The 22,747-nt window shown below is 39.4% G+C and overlaps 1 protein-coding gene across 1 annotated transcript; it reads left to right on the top strand.

The window, feature by feature from the left end:
• Positions 1–400: 400 nt before the first annotated feature.
• On the top strand, positions 401–20,770 carry ccdc186 (coiled-coil domain-containing protein 186). Its single transcript, XM_056771459.1, has 16 exons — positions 401–558; positions 2,440–3,326; positions 3,950–4,076; positions 5,184–5,312; positions 5,879–6,091; positions 6,212–6,331; positions 6,568–6,672; positions 6,939–7,037; positions 7,833–7,919; positions 7,998–8,140; positions 9,606–9,861; positions 10,082–10,271; positions 11,711–11,791; positions 12,644–12,863; positions 17,644–17,863; positions 18,713–20,770. The coding sequence occupies exons 2-16, from the start codon at positions 2,464–2,466 to the stop codon at positions 18,791–18,793; spliced, it is 2,934 nt and encodes a 977-aa protein (XP_056627437.1). The 5' UTR covers positions 401–558; positions 2,440–2,463; the 3' UTR covers positions 18,794–20,770.
• Positions 20,771–22,747: the final 1,977 nt, after the last annotated feature.

Below are 22,747 nucleotides of genomic sequence, written 5' to 3'. Positions count from 1 at the left end.
TCAATCATCATTGTAGGCTACATGATAAGTCAATATTTGATATAGCCTACTCGGAAGAGCTCAATTTCAGGGCGGCTTAAATATTTGTGTTATTTATTGGTCCTCAATATACAATACAACCAAAACACAAAAATGCAAAGAAAAACTAGCTGTTGAATGTCCTGACCACTCATTAAATCACCGTTTGCTAGCATAAATAGCCTAGCCAAATTACATAGCCTAATTACATAGCCTTTTAAACCAGTAGGCCTACATTTTTGTTTTATTGCGATTTTAAACATTTCCAACGTCAAATAAAGGAGAATAAAGTGTAAATGGTTTAACTGATAATACGTAATACGTGATTTGGGCCGCTTGGCCCTCCCTATTGGCTGCATTTGATCCTGCATCTCAAATAAGCGACTTCAGTCTTGGGTGTTTGTTTCGCCGCTATCGGACGGGGCCATATTGTTGATGTGTCACCTCAGAGTGACTTAAGATATCACAAATACAAAGTTGACACTCACTATAGCATACGGAAGCTAGTTTATCGCATTTTAAATGGATTTAACATAACGGGTAAGTGAACTTTTTAAACCAAGATGTTCATAGTATGTTCCTGTATTTAAATAGCCTTCAAGCTAGGTAAATGCAGTCTGGGTGAACTTAAAGGCAGATGGCTGATAAAAATGTAGTATTATTGTCATATACTGTTAGTATAATTTAAAATATATTAAACGTACTCTCATACCGTCAAAACAAGTTAAATTTACTGTCGTAAACAACGTTGGCTTGTAAAATTTAGCAGATTAGCCTGAGTTAACCACTGGATCACCACATAGGTCTTTTGTGATTATTTGTGTGTCATTATACATTTAAATAATATACGTTTGTGTAATTGCTTATGTTAACAATGTAGGAGTTTGAACTCAAGTGGACAAAGCTGATATTTTTTCGCAAACACGTAAATTCTGATAGATGTGGACAGGTTAGCCGGTGTGCTAAAGCTAACTGCACCTGTGTGGGTGCAGCAGTATCTGTCACTGAGATTATTACTGTAAGGTTAACAGTTTATTGACCATTACAGCTTTCGTTTGACAACGACACTCTTTGATTTTAGTTTAAATAACTGTTTTGTGCATTTGATCTTAGAAAATATGTCGTTCAATGGTTGTTATTGTGGGCTAAAAACCTTCCCCCTCCCTCCCGAAGAACGTAGACTGGCGTACATGTAGATGTGATTGTGTGTGAGACTTTTAAGTAAAACAGAGATAAGAAAGACAGAAGGAAATGAATCTAACTTCGAAGGGAAATTGCTTCACTCTTGTCTTTTGTGTACCTTTTTATATAAGCAGGTGCCCAAACAAGTGTGAAAGGGTGTTATAAGTATTTCACTGAATGGCAGTGAGTAAACTATTTTATGTGCCAGTTTGATGCTAAATGTCAGAACGTCTGCTTTGAGAGAGGAACAGGAATGTTTTGACCTTGAAGTTTGAGGTATTGGGCAGACTCGCTTCCTTTCCTACTCCAACAGTTTTGTTCCGTCAACAGTAGGCCTACTGCTTTCATTTCCTTTGAAGAGAATGTTATTACGTATATACAAATAATGGTTGCTTTAAGTATTGGATATGGTATCTGGTTGTCAACAAATGTGTTTTTCCATTGCTAATAACTATAGAGCATGGTGGCAAGATGACCAGTAAATATACAGTAATACAATATAACGTGATTTTTACATGCACTGAATATAAACAGAAATATCCTATTTATCAAGAAGGTTTAAGGAGAAGATCGATTTTGAAATTGACATATGGTTCATAATCTGTACTGCAATCTCAAAATTGCCCATTAATAAATCGATTATAGTTATTCCTCTTCATTTCCTTAAGACATACGGTAATACAGATCAGTCTTATCTTTGAAGGTGCTTGGGCCAAAGTTCATTGCTTTCTCTCTCAAACTCTCTCACATTCTCGGCCTCATTTAAATGAACATTCTTCCCTATAGTATTTGTATTTGTAACATACGCTTGAATATCCTGCTGGATGGGATTCTGCTCCAGTTTCACTTAAACACAGTGAATCACACTATCTGTGTCCTTTCCTGAATATCGAGTAGTATTTCCTATTGTGAATCTAAAGCATGGCCTGTATCATCTATGAGTATTTAGGTGGGAATGCAGTAAGCTACTGAATCCTGATACAATGACGTATCAAACACATTCTTTGGGTGTGAAAAGGGCGGGCCACCTTAGTTTCACAATAACTGGTAACACAGCACTGCCTCTTAATGCAAGGATAGCTGTGTCCTGGTTGTGGGATGGAGTACCACACCATGAAAATACGTGTGTGCTAACTGTTACAGTCCCATAAGGAAATTTTACCCTGTATAACACTGTACGGTATTTTGAGTCCAAGTTGCATGTGACCTACCTCCTAAATTGTTGTATGTTGTTTTTAGGCCAGTACTGACCTGAAGGAGAGCATGGAGCCATCAGACTGTCAACGAGAAGAGAACCCTGACTCTAACCCCACCCAAAGTCCAGAGGTCACCGAGGTTCCAAAAGGTTCCTCTGATATCATCGGCAAAGGAGGTGAACCTGTTTTAAAAGAACTGGAAGAGGATGGTGAGCTGGACAGTCTTGAGCTGGATGCTACTCTGTCATCAGAAAGTGTCGACAAAGACCATCAGTTACCTGACGTGCACTTGAACATCCAGCAAACTGCATTTGGAGATGATGCACATGGAGATGGGAACACTAGCTGTGATAGTGGAACAGCCTCTATTGATGATTCCAGGACACCCCCAGCTCTCTACGACAGTGTTGCAGGGTCGTTGCAACGTTCTGGACCAGAGAAGCCAGCAGCAGATACAGTAATGGAGGATGTGGCCCATAATGAGGTCAGCGAATCCTCTCCTTCTGTTCTGAATGACTCAAAAGATTTTCCACCCACCTGTTTGGTTACAGTAGCAGCAGATTCTTCAGTTCAGAGTCATACTTCCAATGGGCCAACAGAATCTCAAGACACAAATCACAGAACTCATTTGACTCCGACACAGGATCCCATAGCTCTGCAGGAGGAGAAGCCTCCCGTTATTGCCAATGTGGTGTCCAAAAAGTCATTACCTCAAAACTCTCACTCGGATATAAACCCATACGACACGGACTGCAGTCGGAAACTAATGTCTGAGATCCAGAGATCTCTGTCGCAGGAGTCTTTACTGGATGAGTTGGAGGATGAACTCTTCAGTCCACCCAACGGCCTGCCTAAGGACCAGAACTCCAAGGGTTTATTTGAGAAGTGTGTGCAATACAAATACTCCCAACAGGAGAAAGCCATCAAGAGGTAGGTTGTTGATAAATGGATATGGAAAACAGCGCTGAGGTTATAGTCCATTGATGCTAGTCGGACATGGTCAATCATTATATACAGTATATATTTATTTACAATAACAGTTTATTTTCATAACCAGTCTGCGGAACATAAAATGAGTCTTTTTGCCCTTTTGGACTTTAAATAAGAATTTATTATTTATTTTTTATTTATTTGATATTGTCAGTCTCATGGGTGAAGATCTTATTCATCCACTGACTCATATAGTGTCAAACTAGTTTTTATCAATTGTGTAGTTAATTATATCTTCCATTACCCAAGCAGACTTGCATTTCACACTCAAGTCTATCTAAGTCTTGCTACTGTCAAATCTCCTGCTGTTCTGGCTTTATTAATTTTTACAAGGGCATCTGGTTGGCTTACATATGAACCCTTTTTCCATTGCCCATCTCAGATGGTTCCTACTAAATTATGACATGTATTGATGCCTGATGCTTTATTGGAAAGCATTACACTTGTTGTTACAGATGGACAAAACAGAAGGATTTTCTGACAGTATAACACGTGTGTAATAGTTACTGTATAATAGTGCTGTGCAATTTGTAGTGACTGTTAGTGGTTACTGTTATTGTCAGGTTGCTTGATGAAAATAAGAAACATCAGGAGCTGATTCTGGGCATCTGCTCGGAGAAAGACAACATGAGGGACGAGCTCAAGAAGAGGATGGAGACAGAGAAACAACAAATCGGCACCATTAAAAAGGTTTGTTCCGGTCCTTAAAGATATGGTTCTACCTGAAAATAAACGATACGAGTAAAGAGTACATTTCAACAATTAATTTAGTTTGAGCTATCTCATATTGTCCAATAGTAATGCGCAGATGTATACACACGTCGTAGCCTGATGTTACCATGGCACTTAAAAAAATTCTCTGTTTGACATTTGGAGCTGTATCCAGATTTGGAGCTGTTTCGCTAAATTACATTATTTGTCATTTAAATGACTTTCGCAGGATCTGAATGGGCATCTCTGTGGCCAGTGCACTGATTTAAAAGCACTTGTTTGTCTCACAGCTGATACTAGAAAAGCAGGTTTGTTTGCTAGCGCCCCAGGCCGAGCAAAAATGAGCCCCTGCTCATAAAGAGAAAGAGCACAGATCAAACAGAGCTGCCAATAAATACCGTAATATGCATCCATTGTGTGTGATTTGTCGTCTCGGTTTCCTGTCAGAAGTCAGAAGTCACACACAGAAAGGCTTTCTTTAGAATCAAACCTTGCAAGCCTGGCGATGAGCTTTAGATTCATTCAGTAGCAGCACTGTGAAGGAAACGTAACACACAGTTTCTACACATCGGTGCTAGAAGCAGAGCTGTCAAAAAAAAAACAGTCTGAATGGAGTCTTTGTTGCTTAAGAAGAACATAATATAACCATCAGCTTACTCTGAATTCATTTTATGTAACTTGAAGGGATAGTTCACCCAAAAATAAACATTTTGTCATCATTTACTCACCCTCATGTTGTTGCAAACCAGTGTAAATGTTGTTGTTCTGCTAAACACAATGAAAGATATTTAGAAAAATGTTTGTAACCAAACAGTTCTGGTTGTAGAACAACATAAGGGTGAGTAAATTTTGACAAACATTTTCATTTTTCGGTAACCTATCCCTTCAAGATTATATGAAGATGAAGTATTAAACAGCTTATTGTTTTTATAGTGCACTTGCTTGGCGTGCAAACACTTGTTTGTCTTTGATCAGCTGCTGTATTTCAGATTTGCTCCTGCTGTCATGTTAACGGCTACCACAGATGTGACAATTAAGCACAAAGATGTTAGCGTGTTTAACCGATCGCCTGTCTTGTTTAACCAGTTTGAAAGCCGTGTGGAGGAACTCGCGAAGGAACTGAGAGATGCCAAGGACAAACTGGTTCACCAGGATCAGGCTGCTAAAAATGCAATCCAGCAGATGCAGAGAGACATGGCCTGTCGACTTGAACAGGTGAGAGGTCATCACTGTGGAAACAGTCCCCCCTGCTTCTAAACAAAGCTCTGTATGAGTGGTGGGTGAATTTCCTTTAGACAGGTATTAGTCTAATACCTCTTAAATGAAATCACATGCTGTGATGCAAAAAATGTAGGAGGGAGTTGGCGACTGCTTTCATCCATCATTTGTGTTTTGGATCCTGTGGACCCATTCATCTTTGTCATGTTTTGTACCACACAAATGGAAGTGGTATTAGATTTAAGATATAGAGGACTGATGTCATGAGGGATTTGAACAATATGTAAAAAGAGGGCTGTGTTAAGATTGGCGTGACTTGTTCAAACAGCCCCATGCTCTCATGTAGCCATCTCAGTTAATTTGGAGGGCTTCACTTTCCCTCTTTTTCCATAGAATAATCTAGACTTAGGTTTATATGTTTAGACCTTGCATGGGGCGATCCATAAACATTATCTCCATGCAATATTTCTAACTTACACAAGATGTGTGCAGGGTCTTTCGATCACATGGGTAAGAAGTAAGAAGAAATAGCCGCTTACAAACAGGTTCTCTGATCTTCACAGGTCAATAAGAAATGCGAGGAGGCACGGCAGGAGAAGGAGACGATGGTGATGAAGTATGTTCGTGGAGAGAAGGAGGCGCTGGACCTGCGCAGGGAGAAGGAACAGCTGGAGAAGAAGCTTCGTGAGGCCACAACCGAAGTAGACAAACAGGCGCGACGGGGAAACACACTGGCCCAGGAGAAAGGAAGGCTACAGCAGCTTTATGATGCCAAGGTCACACATATAATACAATCTACATTGAAATTTCATTATAGAGCCATCCTAACACCAGACTGATTATACAGTATGCATAGATTTTAAATTCTTTTTTATTTTCCTCAATCGTTCCTGTAGGAGAACGAGGTGGCAAGATTGTCTCGTGAACTTGAGAAAGTGAAGGAAGAAATCAACTCTCATGTCATTAAAGTAAAGTGGGCCCAGAACAAACTGAAGAGCGAAACAGATGCTCATAAGGTAAAGCGGAAAACATTGTGAATTACACAAAGTCTGTTTATTGTAAATAGGACTTGTTATAAATAGGAAAGAAGAAGTTAATTTCCATAGAAACGGAACAAAGTTCACGCAGCCTATGAATGGCACAACATCAGTTACACAGTTAAATGAAAACATTAAAATAACAGTTTTTTTTTTTGAGATATTGAAAGTGTTGACGTCAGCTACTTATTAAAATTCTGTATTTCCAATAACAGGATACAAAAGACAAGCTGAGGGAAACAACCGCCAAGCTGACTCAAGCGAAGGAGGAGACTGAACAGATTCGCAAAAACTGCCAGGACATGATCCGAACATACCAGGTGCTGTTTATTTGAAATAAGATGTGACAATAATGTCCACTAGAGGGCAGCATATGTAAAGGATTTGTATTGCTTTTCGAAAGCAAAAGTTATTATGTTGTCAAGAGCTGGAGCAACTATGAATCATAAATGTTAAAAGTGGTGCATTTTGTAATATGTTAAGATTTTTGCTGGACATCTTTCTTAAATTATAGGCTAATGTTGTGTTTGTGAGTTTGGTCAACACTTTTATTATTCTTTTCTGCAACATGCTGTGTTTGCTACAGGAATCCGAGGAGATTAAATCAAATGAGTTGGACACAAAACTGCGGGAGACCAAAGGAGAGCTGGAGAAGCAAAAACAGGAGCAGACTGACCAGCTAGAGGTGCAGTTACACTTCTTTAATCGTTCTTAATATGGCACGAAAATAATTATTAGGTCAAAGTGCAATTTATGTCTGTAAGTCTTACAGAAAAGTAGAACTTTGACATCTCTGAGTAAGGCATACGCATAAGAGACAAATGTGTATGCAGGCATTATGGTTTGAATTTCATTTCAGACCATTTTGTCATTTGGATTGGGTTCGTAAAATTTCAGTTGTTTATGCTGGTTTAAGTATGTGCCACACATCTGATTACAGTTTTTGACCCGTATCCCCCTAAGGAGATTATATTTAAAGTCTATTTTAAAAACACAAAATATTAGAACAATATTCAAAACAGCCCGACGGCATCAGTTCACCATTAATTTTTCAGTAATGGGTCTCTGCCACAAACAGTCGATTTTACAGATTTCGGGGTGCTGATGTTTGTTTGTTACACATCATACATCTTCGTTTCAAGCTTCTATGAGGCCAGTCTGCCTCTGCTGCTCCGTGATACGCCGTTGGCCTTGGAGTTTGTCGTGTGTGGCACTTGGCCATCCCTTTAGAAATTATTTATGAGCAAACGAGCCTCCATTCTCCGAGCGTCATTAGTACCCGAGGCCGACAATGAGAGAACACGCTCCCCTATCAATGAGTCATCGCCGTGCAAGAAACAGCGTTATTAGCATTTGGTTTCTCATTAGCATTATTAACGCAGTGTTGCCTGGCAGGCTTCCTCTTCTGATTGCAATGACAGAATAAATAATGTGTATTTGGGAACAAGTGGTTTTGATCGTGCTGCGGTTTGATTGGCAGATGCACAAAGAGAAGATTAAGGAGTTAGAGGATCTGAAGAGGACTTTTAAAGAAGGCATGGATGAACTCACCACGCTGCGAACCAAGGTGAGAACGGTTTCTATAAATAACCGTGAAATGGTTTTTGTGCGTGTACAAAATTCAGATTTTAACTCTGGCTTTCAGGTTAAGTGTCTGGAGGACGAAAGGCCTCGCTGGGAAGACGAACTTTGTAAATACAGAGAGATCATTAACAGACAGAAGACTGAGATCCAGAACCAAAGAGAAAAACTTGCCGCCATCACTAAACTAGAGGAGCAGCACCTGAGGTGGGAACGGCAGCTTATCTCTTAACCATATTTTCACTTTATTCATCCAACTACATCAACTAAATGTTGTACTGTATTTCTAGTTTGAAGTAAGACACTATATTTTTATTTACAATAAACAATATGTCCAGGGCCCTATGAATTTTTTCCCCCAGCGATTGCTCCGTCCCAATTTTTTGTCCTTTGACATTCACAAAAGGACACCAGCTTAAAGTTAGACTCCAAGCTACACAACTCAAGTGTACTTTTGTCCTTTTTTTGTTCGCATCCGTTTAAATATGCTGTCTCCTTTGATTAAGGTCGATTATAACCCAGACAACACTACACACCTCGTTTGCATGACATGTCCTGAATTCCTCACTGAGACTATCCACCCCTTTGACAGTTTGTGTGGCCGTGGATCAGTGCTTCTGCTGAACATGGATGAGCGTCAATAAAAGCTGCATGACCTTGAGTGATCTCACAACGGTCTGTGAACCCTGCTGATGCTGGATCAGCAGGTGGCTGCGAATCCACAGCAGCATGATCACACAACCTCCTACAGCGCTGACAGAATAATTCATATCTCTGCGCTCGTCTCATAGGGACTGCTCTGATTTCATTTCGGGTGGCCACATAAACGTGTCAGTCAGCCACGTTCTCTCATTCTTATTATAAAACCTGGTCCTCTGGAATACATGATTCTGATTGGACAGGCCGTGGCATTGGGTGGTCAGAAAACACTGAATAATTGTAGTTTATGGCAGTGCTGTAAAATGATCCATTCATCCTGGCGACGGTCCTCTCTGTATCAGGGTCCTCATCTCCTTGGGGGGGTTTATGAAAGGGACAGTTCACCCAAAAATTAAAATGCTGTCATCATTTACTCACCTTCGAGTTGTTCCAGATCATTATAAAATTCTTTGTTTTGATGAACACAGAAAAAGATTTTTGGAAGAATTGACTACCATAGAAGAATTTTTTTGTTCTGTTGGACACAAAAAAAGATATCACTAGATTCATTAAAGCGGAGGTAACACACACAGTTTCTGCCAGTCTCATATTAATCTTGAGTACCTATAGTATTGCATACTTCATATCTTCAAAGAGTATTTCGTTTGATCACATTAATAAAAGATGGAGAACTGGGCGGAACTAAAGCACACAACACATCATCGTATTATCCCTGCAAAACTGTTTTAATTCGCTATAAGTTTGGTTTGTTTGCATTATGCAGAGATTTTCTGAAACCTATATGAACCCTGGCGGAGTGTATTGAGCACAGAAATACGTTAAGCATGAGAAGCCAGGACGTTTAACATTGTAAAGAAGTCAGAATGCATGAAATGGCATGTTTCCCTCGCTTTAAAAATGCTCAAATTTACAAGATTCATTCATTCATTCATTCAAATCGGACGTTGTCTGATTAACTTTCGAATAACAAGAGTATTTCCTCTTATTTTTGACATCTATATGTCTTTTTCAGGGATGAGGAGGAGATCACGTCCATTCGGGAGGAGCTGGAGAACATTAACTTTCAGATCACTGACCTGCAGAGGGACATCGAGGGCAGCAGAATGAGAGAGGCAGAGCTTTTGGGCTTCACTGAAAAGCTGACCAGTAAAAATGCTCAGCTGCAGTCAGAGAACAACAGCTTACAGGCTCAGCTGGACAGACTAACCAACAGCATCAGAGAACTGAAGAGCAAATTAGAGGACACGGAGAGGTCCCTCGCAGAGATGGTAAGATGACTTTGTGTGTAACATTGACAAAGTACTCCAATTCATAGTTAAACGGTAGTCAACCAATTCTATGGGCAATTCATATGTAATGCTTTTCAATGGTTTTAAATGAGTTCCTGTGTATGCTGGTCCAATTCATTTACTATTAAAAAAACACAACACAAGTTTTGAAAGGTACCAGGCACAAAACTAATGTGAAGTATTGCGTGCATGTTTTTAGACAGACAAACTGAAGAAGGAGGAGCAGCAGAGGCAGGAGGAGGTGCACTTGCTGCAGACAGAGAGAACATCGCTGCAGGCCGAGACGTCGCAACTGAAGACGCGTGTGGAGGAGCTGCGAGACGACCTAGTCACACAGAAGAGAAAACAGGCAGCCAACATCAAAGACCTTACTAAGCACCTGACGCAGGGTCAGTACTTATATTCACAGCATCATAAATACCCTCTCTCCAGAACATGAAGTTGATATTTTTATATTTGTTTTAATAAAAACAAATTTTACAAAACATATTTTAGGTGCTTGTTTATAGAAAAAGATGCAACAAGATCTTAGATCCAGTTTTTCTGCAGTCTCTTCTGGTTTTTGGACCCACACTTTACATGGTCCAATAATAAGAATGTATCATTCAAGAAAACTGAATTTAATTTCAAGTCTAATATTTGTTGATTTTTCACATATTAGAGAAGAAATGTTTCGACCCAAAATATGGTTGCTTATTTTTATACGGCTGAATAGAGAAATGGGCCGTTTTCTAAATGCGTCAACAGCAGAAATGTGAGTTGGCCATAAACCTATTGAAAGCAGTGCGAGTCATATTTTATCTCACGTCATTTGTTTATGTCTCTGAAGGGGTAGTGCATGTCACACAACCTGTCCACGTTGGCATCTATCTAACATAGCGTGCTCCTACCAAGTGACACGTGAATTTGTGCCAGAGTGCTGATGAGTTTGAGCCGAATTTGGCTTATGAAATCATCAACAAAAAATCTAGATTGAATATTTTCCTTTTTTTCTAAAGCTTGAAAAATCATTAACAATTCACTACATTATTTGCATTTAGAATAATTGTTCCCCTGCTGTCATAACAGACCCACCAGTTGAAAACCATTGACGTAAATCTTTTCAAAGCAGAATGAAGACAGAAAAGGGAACAAACCGTAAGGCCATGACAATTCTGAAAAGCTGTCTTGTATCACTTTTTAACATCAGTGTGTACATCTTAACTAGAATTCGATTTGTTATTTTAAAAGGATCCCGGTGAGTTACTTCGCCACGCTCCCCGGAGCCCACAGGCACTGTTAGTAATTATCAAGCCATATTGACGCTCTCAGTGGGGCAGATTGACGTTCAGCACAGACAGATTGAGTTTATGTATCTGTGCCTGCCTGTTGCCGCAGGAGATGCTAGGTTAGGGCACGCCAGGCTGTTATACAGCTTCTCTTTGAGAGGAGAGAGAGAAGGGAGAAGTGCGGGAGACAGAACATGAGCCATGGGACTCTCTTTAGTGTCAGGAGGCGTGTACAGTATGTGAAGGTATTTTTAAACGTCTATTTTTCTTCGTCCCTTTTGGGTCACCGTGATCTTCAACGTTTTTTCAAGGTCCACACTTAAACGTAAACCTTCCTAATCGTGCACGTCTGACAAACAGTGCAGATGTGTCCGCTGGGTGGGCGTTTCATTGAGGGTCAGATGCCCCCCAGCAGGGGCAGCGTTAAATGAGGCTTTGAGTGATGCAAGCACTCAGACATTGGCTCATCCGACGCTAAGGTGTCTGTTGATGCCAGGTGTGTGTGTGTGTGTGTGTGTGTGTGTCTAATGAGCTCATTGTGTGTTTGTGTCCATGTGTAGCTCGTAAGAAGCTGGAGCAGGTGGAGAATGGAGGTTGTGATCGAGAAGGCAGCAGTATGGGCAGTCGCTCTAGTTCCTCAGGTACATCTGTTTAACAGCTTATCAAAGATGCCGAAAGTGACTCTCTCGCTTTCAGCTTCACCTCCCTACTGTATATAGACTATTTTGGTAATATTGTAAATGAAGTCTCCAAATCTTATAACTTACACATAGGTTAACCATAATGCCCAACATTAAACTTCAAACTTATAACTGTCATTATATTGTTTTAAATGTATCTAACATAATATTTAATTCAATATCTTTATCATAATGCAATAACACACAACATGATGTAATTTAGTGCTGTGTGTTCCTTAAAAGACCAACTATAAGGTTTATTTGTGTATTATAGTAATAAATAACTGAAGAACCTTTGTAAAGCATTATATATAAATATATGTGGTATTCATAAATTTATATATATTTTATTTCTGCATTTTTTGATTTCAGTTTTTGAATGAATGCTTTTGTTTTTGTATGAATTAACTTATATTAACAGTGTTTGTGGTACAGTCACGATTACCAGAAGAAAAACGAATTGACCCACTAAGTTTGCAAGGCACCGTTACACAGTTTTTACCAAACAACTTTTACTTTATATGACCTTTAACACAGCAATTACATTTCTGTTTTAATTCTTTATTAATGTTTTAATCACAATTTCTGCTATTAAAAATGGGATACATCACACTTATTTGTGGTTACCGAAATGTCTTATTTGTCAAGAATCCAAAAGTTTTTTTTTAAATCCTACTTCTTTATTTTTCCTAAGTCTCACTGCATCTTTGTGTATTTATGTGTCTGATAGTAGGTGATATTCTCCTGATTGTTGGGCTGTCTTCATTGTGTGACCTGCACAATGGTTTAAATCTCTCCCTCTTTCTCTTTTAGGCTCTCTGAATGCACGCGGCAGCAGTATGGATGATCGGTCTCCAGAGAATCAGTCCGGTTCATCTGTGGTGGTGGTGGACAGCTTCCCTGAGGTGGACAAAGCTGTGCTGGTGGAACGCATTGTGCGGCTACAGAAAGCACACGCACGCAAGAACGAAAAGATTGAATTCATGGAGGATCACATTAAACAGCTGGTGGACGAGATCAGGAAAAAGACAAAGTGAGTGAATGAGAAAAAAACTGAAATGCGAAGGACCCTTTTGGACCAGCAAAAAAAAGCTTTAAGTTGCATAAGTGATGATATATATATAAATATAAATATAATATGACTAAGGACACAAAATAGATGTCATGTGGTAAAATTAATAATAATGTACATGACTTGATTGTCCAAGAGTGTCTAAAAACTTTATGGGGTCATAGTTAAGTAGCACTAAGCTCATGGTTGTGTACATTTCTCCTTGCTCTCTTTCCCCTCTGACTCATCCAACGCAGTGTGATTGGTTCAGTTTGGCAGGTCGTTGTACCTCCCTTAAATTCTCCTTTGCCTTGTTTTGTTATTTTTTTCCATTTATTTGACTTCCTGTCCTACAGTTTTACCTTGTGCGTCTGACTTTCATTCTGCGATCTGGCAGATGTTTATCTGTCTCTTTCACACGCGCTGGGCTAACCTATGCTTCCGACAGCAAGGTGATGGCAGTGATATTTATAGCTGCCAGTTTGTACAGGATTGATGCGTCACCTAGGTTGCTAATGATGTCTGATCCATATTCATACGCACCTCCATAGACGCAGAATCGAGCCGGTGGTGCACGTTTCTGAAGCCGGAAAAACGAAACAAAGCAAATGGAGGAAAAGTGCATTGTGATTGTAAATCTGATCAATAATTTATGTTGGGATCCTGCCACAACTCAGGACATAATCGCTGGTTCTGTCTCAGTCCCTTCACTTTTGATTAATGATAGGCCTTGAATCGATCCACCTGCACTAACCCACATTCATTAGTTCTAATCAAAGACACATCCCACTGAAGACAGGCTTAATTTAGCCAGCTTAGATAATCTTTAGCCATTACGCACAAATGAGCTTCTTCAGCAAGTCCAAATCTGTCAGTTTTTCGACAGCGGGATGCTTCCTTGCGTCTGTTGGTTTGCATGGGTTTTATTTGTATTTATTTTGCGGTCACATTACATTAGAGCACATATCAAGGTTAGATCAGCCCGGTGTATATTTCACATTTATTACAGCATGAACCCGAGTTTGATTTAATAGTGTTACCTTGATATAATGATATTTTCTTCATGAATGCAGTCAGTGCACCTAGCTAAGCTTTACCGCAGTTTTCAACAGAGATTAATGTAATACACACTCCTCAAGGGCAGTTAGCGGCAAACGTACTGTAATGTTAATAAATTGATAGAAGGCATCATTAGATTTGCGTTTGATTGTTTTTATTGGATAGTAGTGATGCATAAATGATTGATATTGTTAGTGGGCTGTAGGGTTGGGTTGTAGCCCTGCGGCTTGATAGTGAATGTGAAGCTGATATCACACGCTATGTTGCAGTGGCGCCGCCATCTTGGTAGGATCATATTCCACTTCTATTATCGTTTTAATATGCACGATTACTGGTTTTGTTTGATATGGAGAAATCGAAAGTGAAAGAACCAGGGGATTTCCTGAATGACTCTGCGTAATGCTTTTGCAGTTTTTAACACGGCAAGACTGACCTACCATAGTTATCTTTCCTAATCAAACAAGAAAAACAACAACTGCGGAAACTGCGCGTCCTCTTTATACAGCGCAAGCTTGATACTATATGATGCTTGCTTGACTTGTTGAGATCTACTTTTCATTTCTAAGCAAACTGACTATTTATAAATGTGATGGACGTAGTTTGATAGAATGTTTATGCTCTGTTCAGACTGGACTTTATTTGGACACTTTACAGAGGCGCTGTGTGTGGCTGAGGTTATGTTGATAGGATCATAAAGACAAACTAAATCATGAAACATTGGCAGGCATTGTATTGTGACGGACAGTTTTGTAAGGGCAAATGCCACTTACATTTTTCCCAGAGAATGTTAAAATCTATCCTGGGTGGAATAACAGCCAAGTATATTTTGGGCCGTTTTATGTCTCTATCAACATTTACGCACCTTGAATGAAACGTGGAAATACTGTCTAGATTTGTCTTTGATACAGGCTGATTCAAAGGTAAAACTGCCTCAAACTTGCCCGCGGCTCTGTTGTAAAGATTTTAGAAATCCACAATCCTTATGAAATAAACATTGCACTCACATTTTGTCTTGTGACAGACAGAGTCTTTTAGAACCGACACAAACACAAACAGAATGTCAGTCAGACTTCCAGTGGGTTCTTGACACCTCGCTGTCTGTTTCTCACACTATCTGCTCTTGATGTTGTCAGTGAGAATCGTGCTACGCTCAAACTAACATTCATTCATACAAAACGTATGATGATTATCATTCCGCCGTTCTCACAATTAGCATAGCAGCCGAAGTAAATTGGTACAATCGAATGAATTGCATTGGGGTTTATTGCGCATCCGAACAACTTGGAAAGCATTTAGGAAGTCTTTGGATTTTACCAGATTATCACTGGAAAACAGAGGCCGGCTTTGTTTAATCTTATTATCTTCTTGTGTGCACGGCAGCGTGCATGCAGAGTTTTCAGCGTTTTAATTTATTTTACTTTCGTTTTGTTAAATACTACCATTATGGAGTTGGGGTCTACTTTGACCCCCAAACTTAGTAAAAGGTAAGTTGATTGTTTTTTTGGTTGTCTGTTGTGTGTCTATGTGCACTGGTATGTGTACATTTGTGTATTTTTGTCGTTGGAATAGCATCAGCCCATTACAGAGTAGCCTTTGTTATATTATCCCAGTTTCCCTGATCAGTAAGCACTTGTAGACATTTCCAGTCATCACGAAAGAAAAAAAGTCCCATCTTTAAAAGTGTGTATCACTGTGTCCCACATGACATACTATAAACTATGCACTTAAACAATGGACTATGCACTCAACCATCTAGTGTATGAATTTCAGAAGAGTAGTATCATCCCAAATGAAATGGAGGGTATGCATTGACATCTCTTTCCCACGTGAACACGCTCCATGGAGTGGTAAAACTAAGGCAAAATGGCTGCATTCAATGGGAGGAACAAAAAACCGGGACTAAAACACGCAATTATTTGCTGAAACTACAAGCAGCTGGACTCAACTGAAATCCCTACGACTACCTTATGACTTTGAGACACTCAAATGTTGTTCGGAATTGCGTTTCCAGATATTGTAAACATTCATTTTGCCCAGTCTTTTACCACTCAAGAATGCGTGTTCCGGCGGGCTCATGTGAAACATTACGACACATGCCAGGGGTGTCCAGTGTCGGTCCTGGAGGGCCACAGTCCTGCAGAGTTTAGCTCCAACTTGGCTCAACACACCTGTTTTGGAAGTTTCTGCTTTGTGGGACCTTGGCTAGCAGTTCAGGTGTGTTTGATTAGGGTTGAAGCTAAACTTTGCAGGACACAGGCCCTCCAGGACTGACTTTGGACACCCCTGCTCTGTACCAAACCGTTCTTTTACTAACCGGAAGTATATCGCTTTCCCAGACGAGCTCAAATGACGTCAATCGCACGGCACAGTGCATGTGAATAAAAATCCATTTGTGCAATGTACATTTACTGAAGTTTTTATTTTGCCAAGCATTTAGTCATCATCAGACGGAGAGTTTTGCGTCTGATAGCCACGCCTCCCTTCTACTACGTAGGCGAAAATGCAATCGTTGAGTGCATGGTGTCCACTGCGCCAAACTTCATATTTTCGTTTGAAATGTGCATCATCCGAGTGCTTAAAGTGCACTTTTTGATCATTTGATCTACTCTCCTGCAGTATTTATACTACAAAATGGCGTTGAATAGTGCATAAATGAGCGATTTGGGATGGACCTTATGTGTCTGTTACAAATATAGGAATGAAATAAAAGTGGATTCATTCTTTCAGAAAGCCCTTATCTAGAGTTGTTATGCTGTCAGACGGAGACCTTCATTCTCATGTCCTCTAATGTTTGTCTCGAGCCGCAGTCTGAAGAAACCATTAGAATCGAATTCTGCCGTTATTCGGCCGTGCGTCACTGAAAGGAATATAGATTTGAAATAGCGCTGACTGAGATCGAAAGATAAAAGCTCATCACTACTATCATCCTTTGTAGAAGACCACACAAGGTATTTTTTCTTTCCCATTTTCTGTTCCTGTAGTGCATATTAAATGGACAGCAATTCCATTTAAATTTCCATCTGTCTGCCGCAGTGGATCAAATGGAAACAATTTAAGCTGAATTATGCTTTTGTGACGTGAATTTTCTTAAGAGTTTCCAAATGACTTTATTAAAACTTTCTGTGAGGTTTGTCTGACAGATCTCTATCTGGTTAAAGATACAAAATAAGACCGAGACTAGATTAAACCAGTTAGGTCTGTAATGCAGTCCATCGTTGTGATTATCTTTGACGAATAAAGATTGTTTTTTTAAGGCTAGCAAACATAATTAAATTCCTACATTGATATGAAAGTGAATCTTTTTTTATCCAAGATAGTTGATCTTAGTCTACTTGTCATGGACACTTTAAATTCTTGGTGTAATGCACAGTGATTGGAATTATGCACTCGATCTTATATTTATTTTATATAAGCCGATAATCAAGCCTGTTCTGTTTCTCATGGCATTACTCATTATATTCATCAACTATTAAAAAGCCAATTATCAGTTAATTACGTTTTTGCAATCGTAACAATGGTGCTTTTTCTCACAATTTGTGTCGAAAAGGAAACCTGTGAGACAGGCAGTCTGAGATTTTAGTGTGTGAAAACTCCCAACCTGTGCCAATGTGCAGCGTAATTATAATCGAGAGAGAAATGGAAGAAATGGAAATGGAGACATTGATGACGCCGTCAATTAATGCTCTCTGTGTGTCCTTTGTAGGATTATTCAAAGTTATGTGCTGAGAGAAGAGACTGGAGCCCTGTCTTCCGAAGCCTCGGACTTCAACAAAGCCAACCTCAGCCGGAGAGGAGGCATCATGGCTTCGCTATACACCTCCCATCCTGCCGACAGCGGCCTCACCTTCGACCTTTCGCTGGAAATTAACCGCAAACTGCAGGCGGTGCTGGAGGACACGCTGCTCAAGAACATCACGCTGAAGGTACGTCTGAGTCACCATGAACCGTAAGGACCCAGAGGTTTTAGCATGCATTTGTTTTTTAAACTGAAGCAATACGTTTCAGGTTTCATTTACTGGCAAAAAAGAATGAATTAGTTTTTCTTGTGTACAGGAAACAACAGACTACATGAAATCTGCATCATTTTTGTTACTCTTACATCTTAGCCTAACACATTCCATGTGTCTGAGGCCACCAGCCGTGCTTTGTTTACGTATGTCGACTCTAAACTTTATCCTAAATATAGAAGCAATTGAAGCGCAACCTTATTGATGATTCACGTGAATGTGATCTTGTGTGACCATATATAGCCAGACTGCTTGTTGATGTGTCTAAGTCGAATTGAAAACAAGCATTTGCGTGAGATTTAGGGTGATGGCTATCGAAAGAAAAGCAGTTTTAGTGATGATGGATGACCTCTGTGTTAGTGGGCAAATTCCCACGCTGGCATTGGCCAGCGCTCGGCTGGAGAACTGGATTCAGGTCAGAGCAGGGACAGAAGTTTTCTCCCTCTACGATGGAGCACATCCGCAGGGAGATCAGAGGAATTATTAAAGTATGTTTTGAGGACAGGTCGCAACGGGAAGGCGGACAGCTCATTTCAAAGCACAATGGCAGGATTATAGCCTTAGCCCGAGACGAGCAGGAAATCTGACCGTTTCAAAGCAAAACAGCTTGAAATTGCGTGATTATCCTAGCTTACTTGCTTGTTCTATAAGATATATCTCTGTTTACAGCTTTTACACTGTCTGTCCCAGAATAAACTGCGTCGGGGTGAAAAATGACTTTGCACAGGGTGAAAAATAAATAATATGATTTGTCTCTTGATACAGGAGAATCTCCAGACGCTGGGCTCAGAAATCGAACGACTTATTAATCAACAAAGGGTGCCAGGGGAACCTGGGAGGAAGTGATGTCACTGATGGGAAGGTTATTAACGTAAATAAGACGTCCAGAGGGACGAGCCGGTTCTGAATCAGAACTGAGTTCGGTCTGATCTATACACTGGAGGCACGGCCCTTAGGACTCAACTGAGCCACACACCGAGAACTATTACAGCAAATGAATGGAATCGGAAAAGAATAACGTCATGTTTCTTCTCAACGTGCCCAACATCCAGGCTTCCTTCATTTTCCTTACTGATGTTTGATTCTCTCTTAGCATTTTCTCCTTTGGAGCTCTGTGCAATGTAGCCACCTCATTTGTGCACACCAAGCTCTATCCAAAACAGCACAATCCTAAATCCAACACCGAAGTATATAAAGTTGGGTTGGTGAATGAAGGTTATTATAAATGTGGCTCCTTTTGATTAACAATATGTGCTGGACTAATGGAGATCTGCTAAACTCATTGAAATCTGCATCTCTTTCAAAGGACAAAATGCATCTTTGTTTCTATTCACCGCACCCCAGGTTAATGGCCATTGCTCGCCGCTCTCTCTTATCCGTCATAAGAACGTGCCAATTAATGAATGTATTATGTAACGAGAAGGATCCAAGCGTGTAGTGCCACAGGTTTCTTACCCAGGAGTGTGGGCACCATTTCCCATTTGCACCGCTGCTAGGTTACGGCTGTACCCAGATAACATTATTTCTGCACCGGCCTTGCAAAGCACTTAAGAAGAGCCGTGCCAAGAAATACAACTTTCCCTCCGTCCCATATTATATGTCATGAAGCTGAACACGTTCTATAGAATGCATATAGAACCACATCTTGGGAATGTCATGATGTCTAGGGCTGGTCTTAAGTACGCTTTGTGGTTTTATTTTTTTTCTATCTGGATTAAGTTGCAGTTAAATATTTTATTTTGTTCATTTCTCCTCTGCTTATCCACTTCTACCTCTGCTTATTTGCTTTTTCGCAGGAACAAGCTTTTGATTATTTTTAGCCTTCCTTTTTTATTGATGTGTATGAAGTTTTGATGCCGCTTTCAAAGAGGTTGTTGCTTGTTTTGTTGCTCCCCATAGAGATGAGTTTAACAACCCGGGGAAATGAAGAAGAGATTGTAAATACTTAAGGGCAAAAGTGCAATTTTACCGCCCTATTTTTTTTATTTGAGCATTACAAAGCTGCCGCTCTCCCCGTCGAACTCCCACCCAAATGTTCCCAGTTAACATTCAGTTCCTCGGTGATGTAACTATACGGTACACTGAATCCATTGAATTGTGCCCGAAGCATCAGCGCTCTGGTTATCCCTCCATTCCGCCCTGCGAGGGTTCAAGATGAAGAATCGTCTCATTGGATGCCTCTGGTGGATTTTCCTCGCTCACCTTAAATTTGTAACAAGCTTGTTGAAGGCAGCAGTGCAAATGATTGGCAGATTTCACTCGGCTTGCAAACATTGCAGTGCTGTTCTCTGGTCTTCTGGGCTTTCTCCTTTCCTTGTTGAAAGTAAAGTCATAGCCATTCACTGTGATAAAGAGTTATTAACTTGGCATACTTAAGTCAGCAAAATAGCTTGTCAAGGTCATATCAGCTGTTTCGACCTTCAGAGACTCCCAGTTCCCAAACACGTTGCAGACATTCCGTCATGAAAGAAATTATGGAGTGCTTAGAGAAAAAGTAAGCATTTACCTTGATATCAAAATGAAGACTCTAATCTGTTGATAATTTATCAATGTTGTATACATAATTTATTAAATGTCATGATTTATGATAAGATGTCTTGAAGTATGTATGTCTGTTTGTATGTGTACGGTGAATTTAAACTGGTGAGAAAAAAACGATACTGTTTCTGTTTTCTTATCCGTGCTCTGCTTGACTGTATAGTGAGTGAAACAGTGATTATGAAATTGTAGATATACTGTAAAATGGTCCAATGTTTTTAAAACTATGAATCTTGATTCTGCTGTATATACTGTATGGCATTTCAGTGGGATTAAAATGGAAATACTACAATCACTGAAGTCCTTTTGTTTGGGTTTCAGTACAAGATTGGTTTCCTCTGTGCCCGTGTAGGGCGACCAAGGGTCTTTCGTTGGTATACCTCTTTTAAATTCACATTTCTGAATGCGCTTTGCATCTGACCCAAGCAACTGATAGTTTGAGGCGTGCTGCCGCAGGACATGAAGTTCTGGAAACTCACTTTTGAAAAGTAATTTAGGTGGTGCATTTCCTGTTGGCTACATTCAACACTATTAATAGACGTATTTACACAAATGGCTGAATATGTTTATAAAACAGAAGCTTTGTCTACAAAGGAAATGCATCCAAGTCAAGGAATTCCCTTACACGTAAAACAAATCATTTTCCAAATTATGTCAAGACATGTGCACGTCTAAAATTCTCCTCACAAAGTTTGGAGAGGTGTAAATCTGATGATAATCTCTTTAATGCATTTCTCTTTTTGTTATAGATTGAAAAGTTAAACACTGCTTGCTTTAAATTCATCTCACCTGTGTGGCATTTAGAGTCTGCCGGAGGAGTTGAGAGACAGCAGTTTTAAAACCCCCTGTTCATGGCAAAGAGCCATTGCGTAAACTCGGATCGCTGCCTATTTTTAGCACACCAGGGAGATAACATGCTCCGACACTCATATCAACAGTGTAGACCCCCAGAGAATTCATAAACCTAACTTAAAGCCTCCAAGTAACTGGCTTCGCGATAGGAATGTTTGGGAGATTATCATATTTCCAAATGTCTTCCGATCCAGGTGAAAAAAAGTGCACTTCAATAAAGTACTTAAAGTGATCTATTTTCACACACTAATGTGGTACTTAATATACTAAAAATTTACCTTTAATACTTCTTAAAATAATCTTAAATCCATCTAAGTTTACTCACCTGTGCTATTTTGAGACACCAAGAAAATGAACAAAAATATACTTTTAACATACTATCACTGTATTTAAAAAAGTATTCAGTTACCACTTGAACCCATCTTTCATATAATAGTGTGTTCAAGTTTATTTCAAGTACAACAAATAAATAAATGGGATAGGATGTTAAAAGCATATTTTTGTTCATTTTCATAGAGTGGAGTAAACTTAGATGGCTTTAAGATCATTTTTAGTATATTAAGTACCACATTAGTGTGTGAAAAAAGATCACTTTACGTACATTATGGAAGTCCACTTTTTTTTCACCTACAGAACAACTTGATGCTCATTGGTGCAGCATTTTGACATCATATATGTTTGCGTAATGACTGTTTAAGTGTATATTTAAGCTATAGTATATTGTCTCAAAAGTCTCATTCACATTACCAAAAAATTTTAGATTAATATGTTATGCCCATTTATTGACTTAATCAGGAAGCACACATAGAAAAATTGCTCACAGGTTACACGTTTATTGCTAATAAGTTCTCTACATATTCTCAGGTTTCCCTTATGTTATAAAAATAGAAAAAATGAGACAAATGTTCAAATGCATTTAGAGTTTTGATCTGTAAAAGTAATGTAGGTGGTATAGGTAAAATTATGATTGAAGTAAATCTGCTGAAAAATAGTTGAGATAATCTAGAAACATTCAATATTTTTTAATTGCAGGCTTATCAAATTTGAACTGTTTGTGACATTGTGGAAATCTCCTTAACAATCTGTGATTGAGACATTTGTGAGATTTCTACAGTAGGTATTTTTCTTAAGAGAAATATCTGAGATGTGGGAGACAAACATGTCCATTTGCTATCTATTTAGTCTCATTGATGTCTAATAGTAAAAATTTAGATATATCAAAAATGTTTCTTAAGTGTAGCCACGTAACAAGCAGAATATGAAAATGTGAAGCTACGTCACGCAGTGTTGGATATTGTGCTATCCTGGGAGGATCGCTGCTAGCACTTTCAATGCAGGTGTTGTGATTAGATAATGCAATGGTAGGTCGATCTTGCTGTGTTAAAAACTGCAATAGCATTACAGTCTCCC

This window comes from Triplophysa dalaica, chromosome 17 (assembly GCF_015846415.1).
Source record: "Triplophysa dalaica isolate WHDGS20190420 chromosome 17, ASM1584641v1, whole genome shotgun sequence".
Taxonomy (NCBI): Eukaryota; Metazoa; Chordata; class Actinopteri; order Cypriniformes; family Nemacheilidae; genus Triplophysa; species Triplophysa dalaica.
The sequence above is the reverse complement of the archived record's forward strand: the minus strand, read 5'-3'. Positions and strand labels throughout refer to the sequence as shown.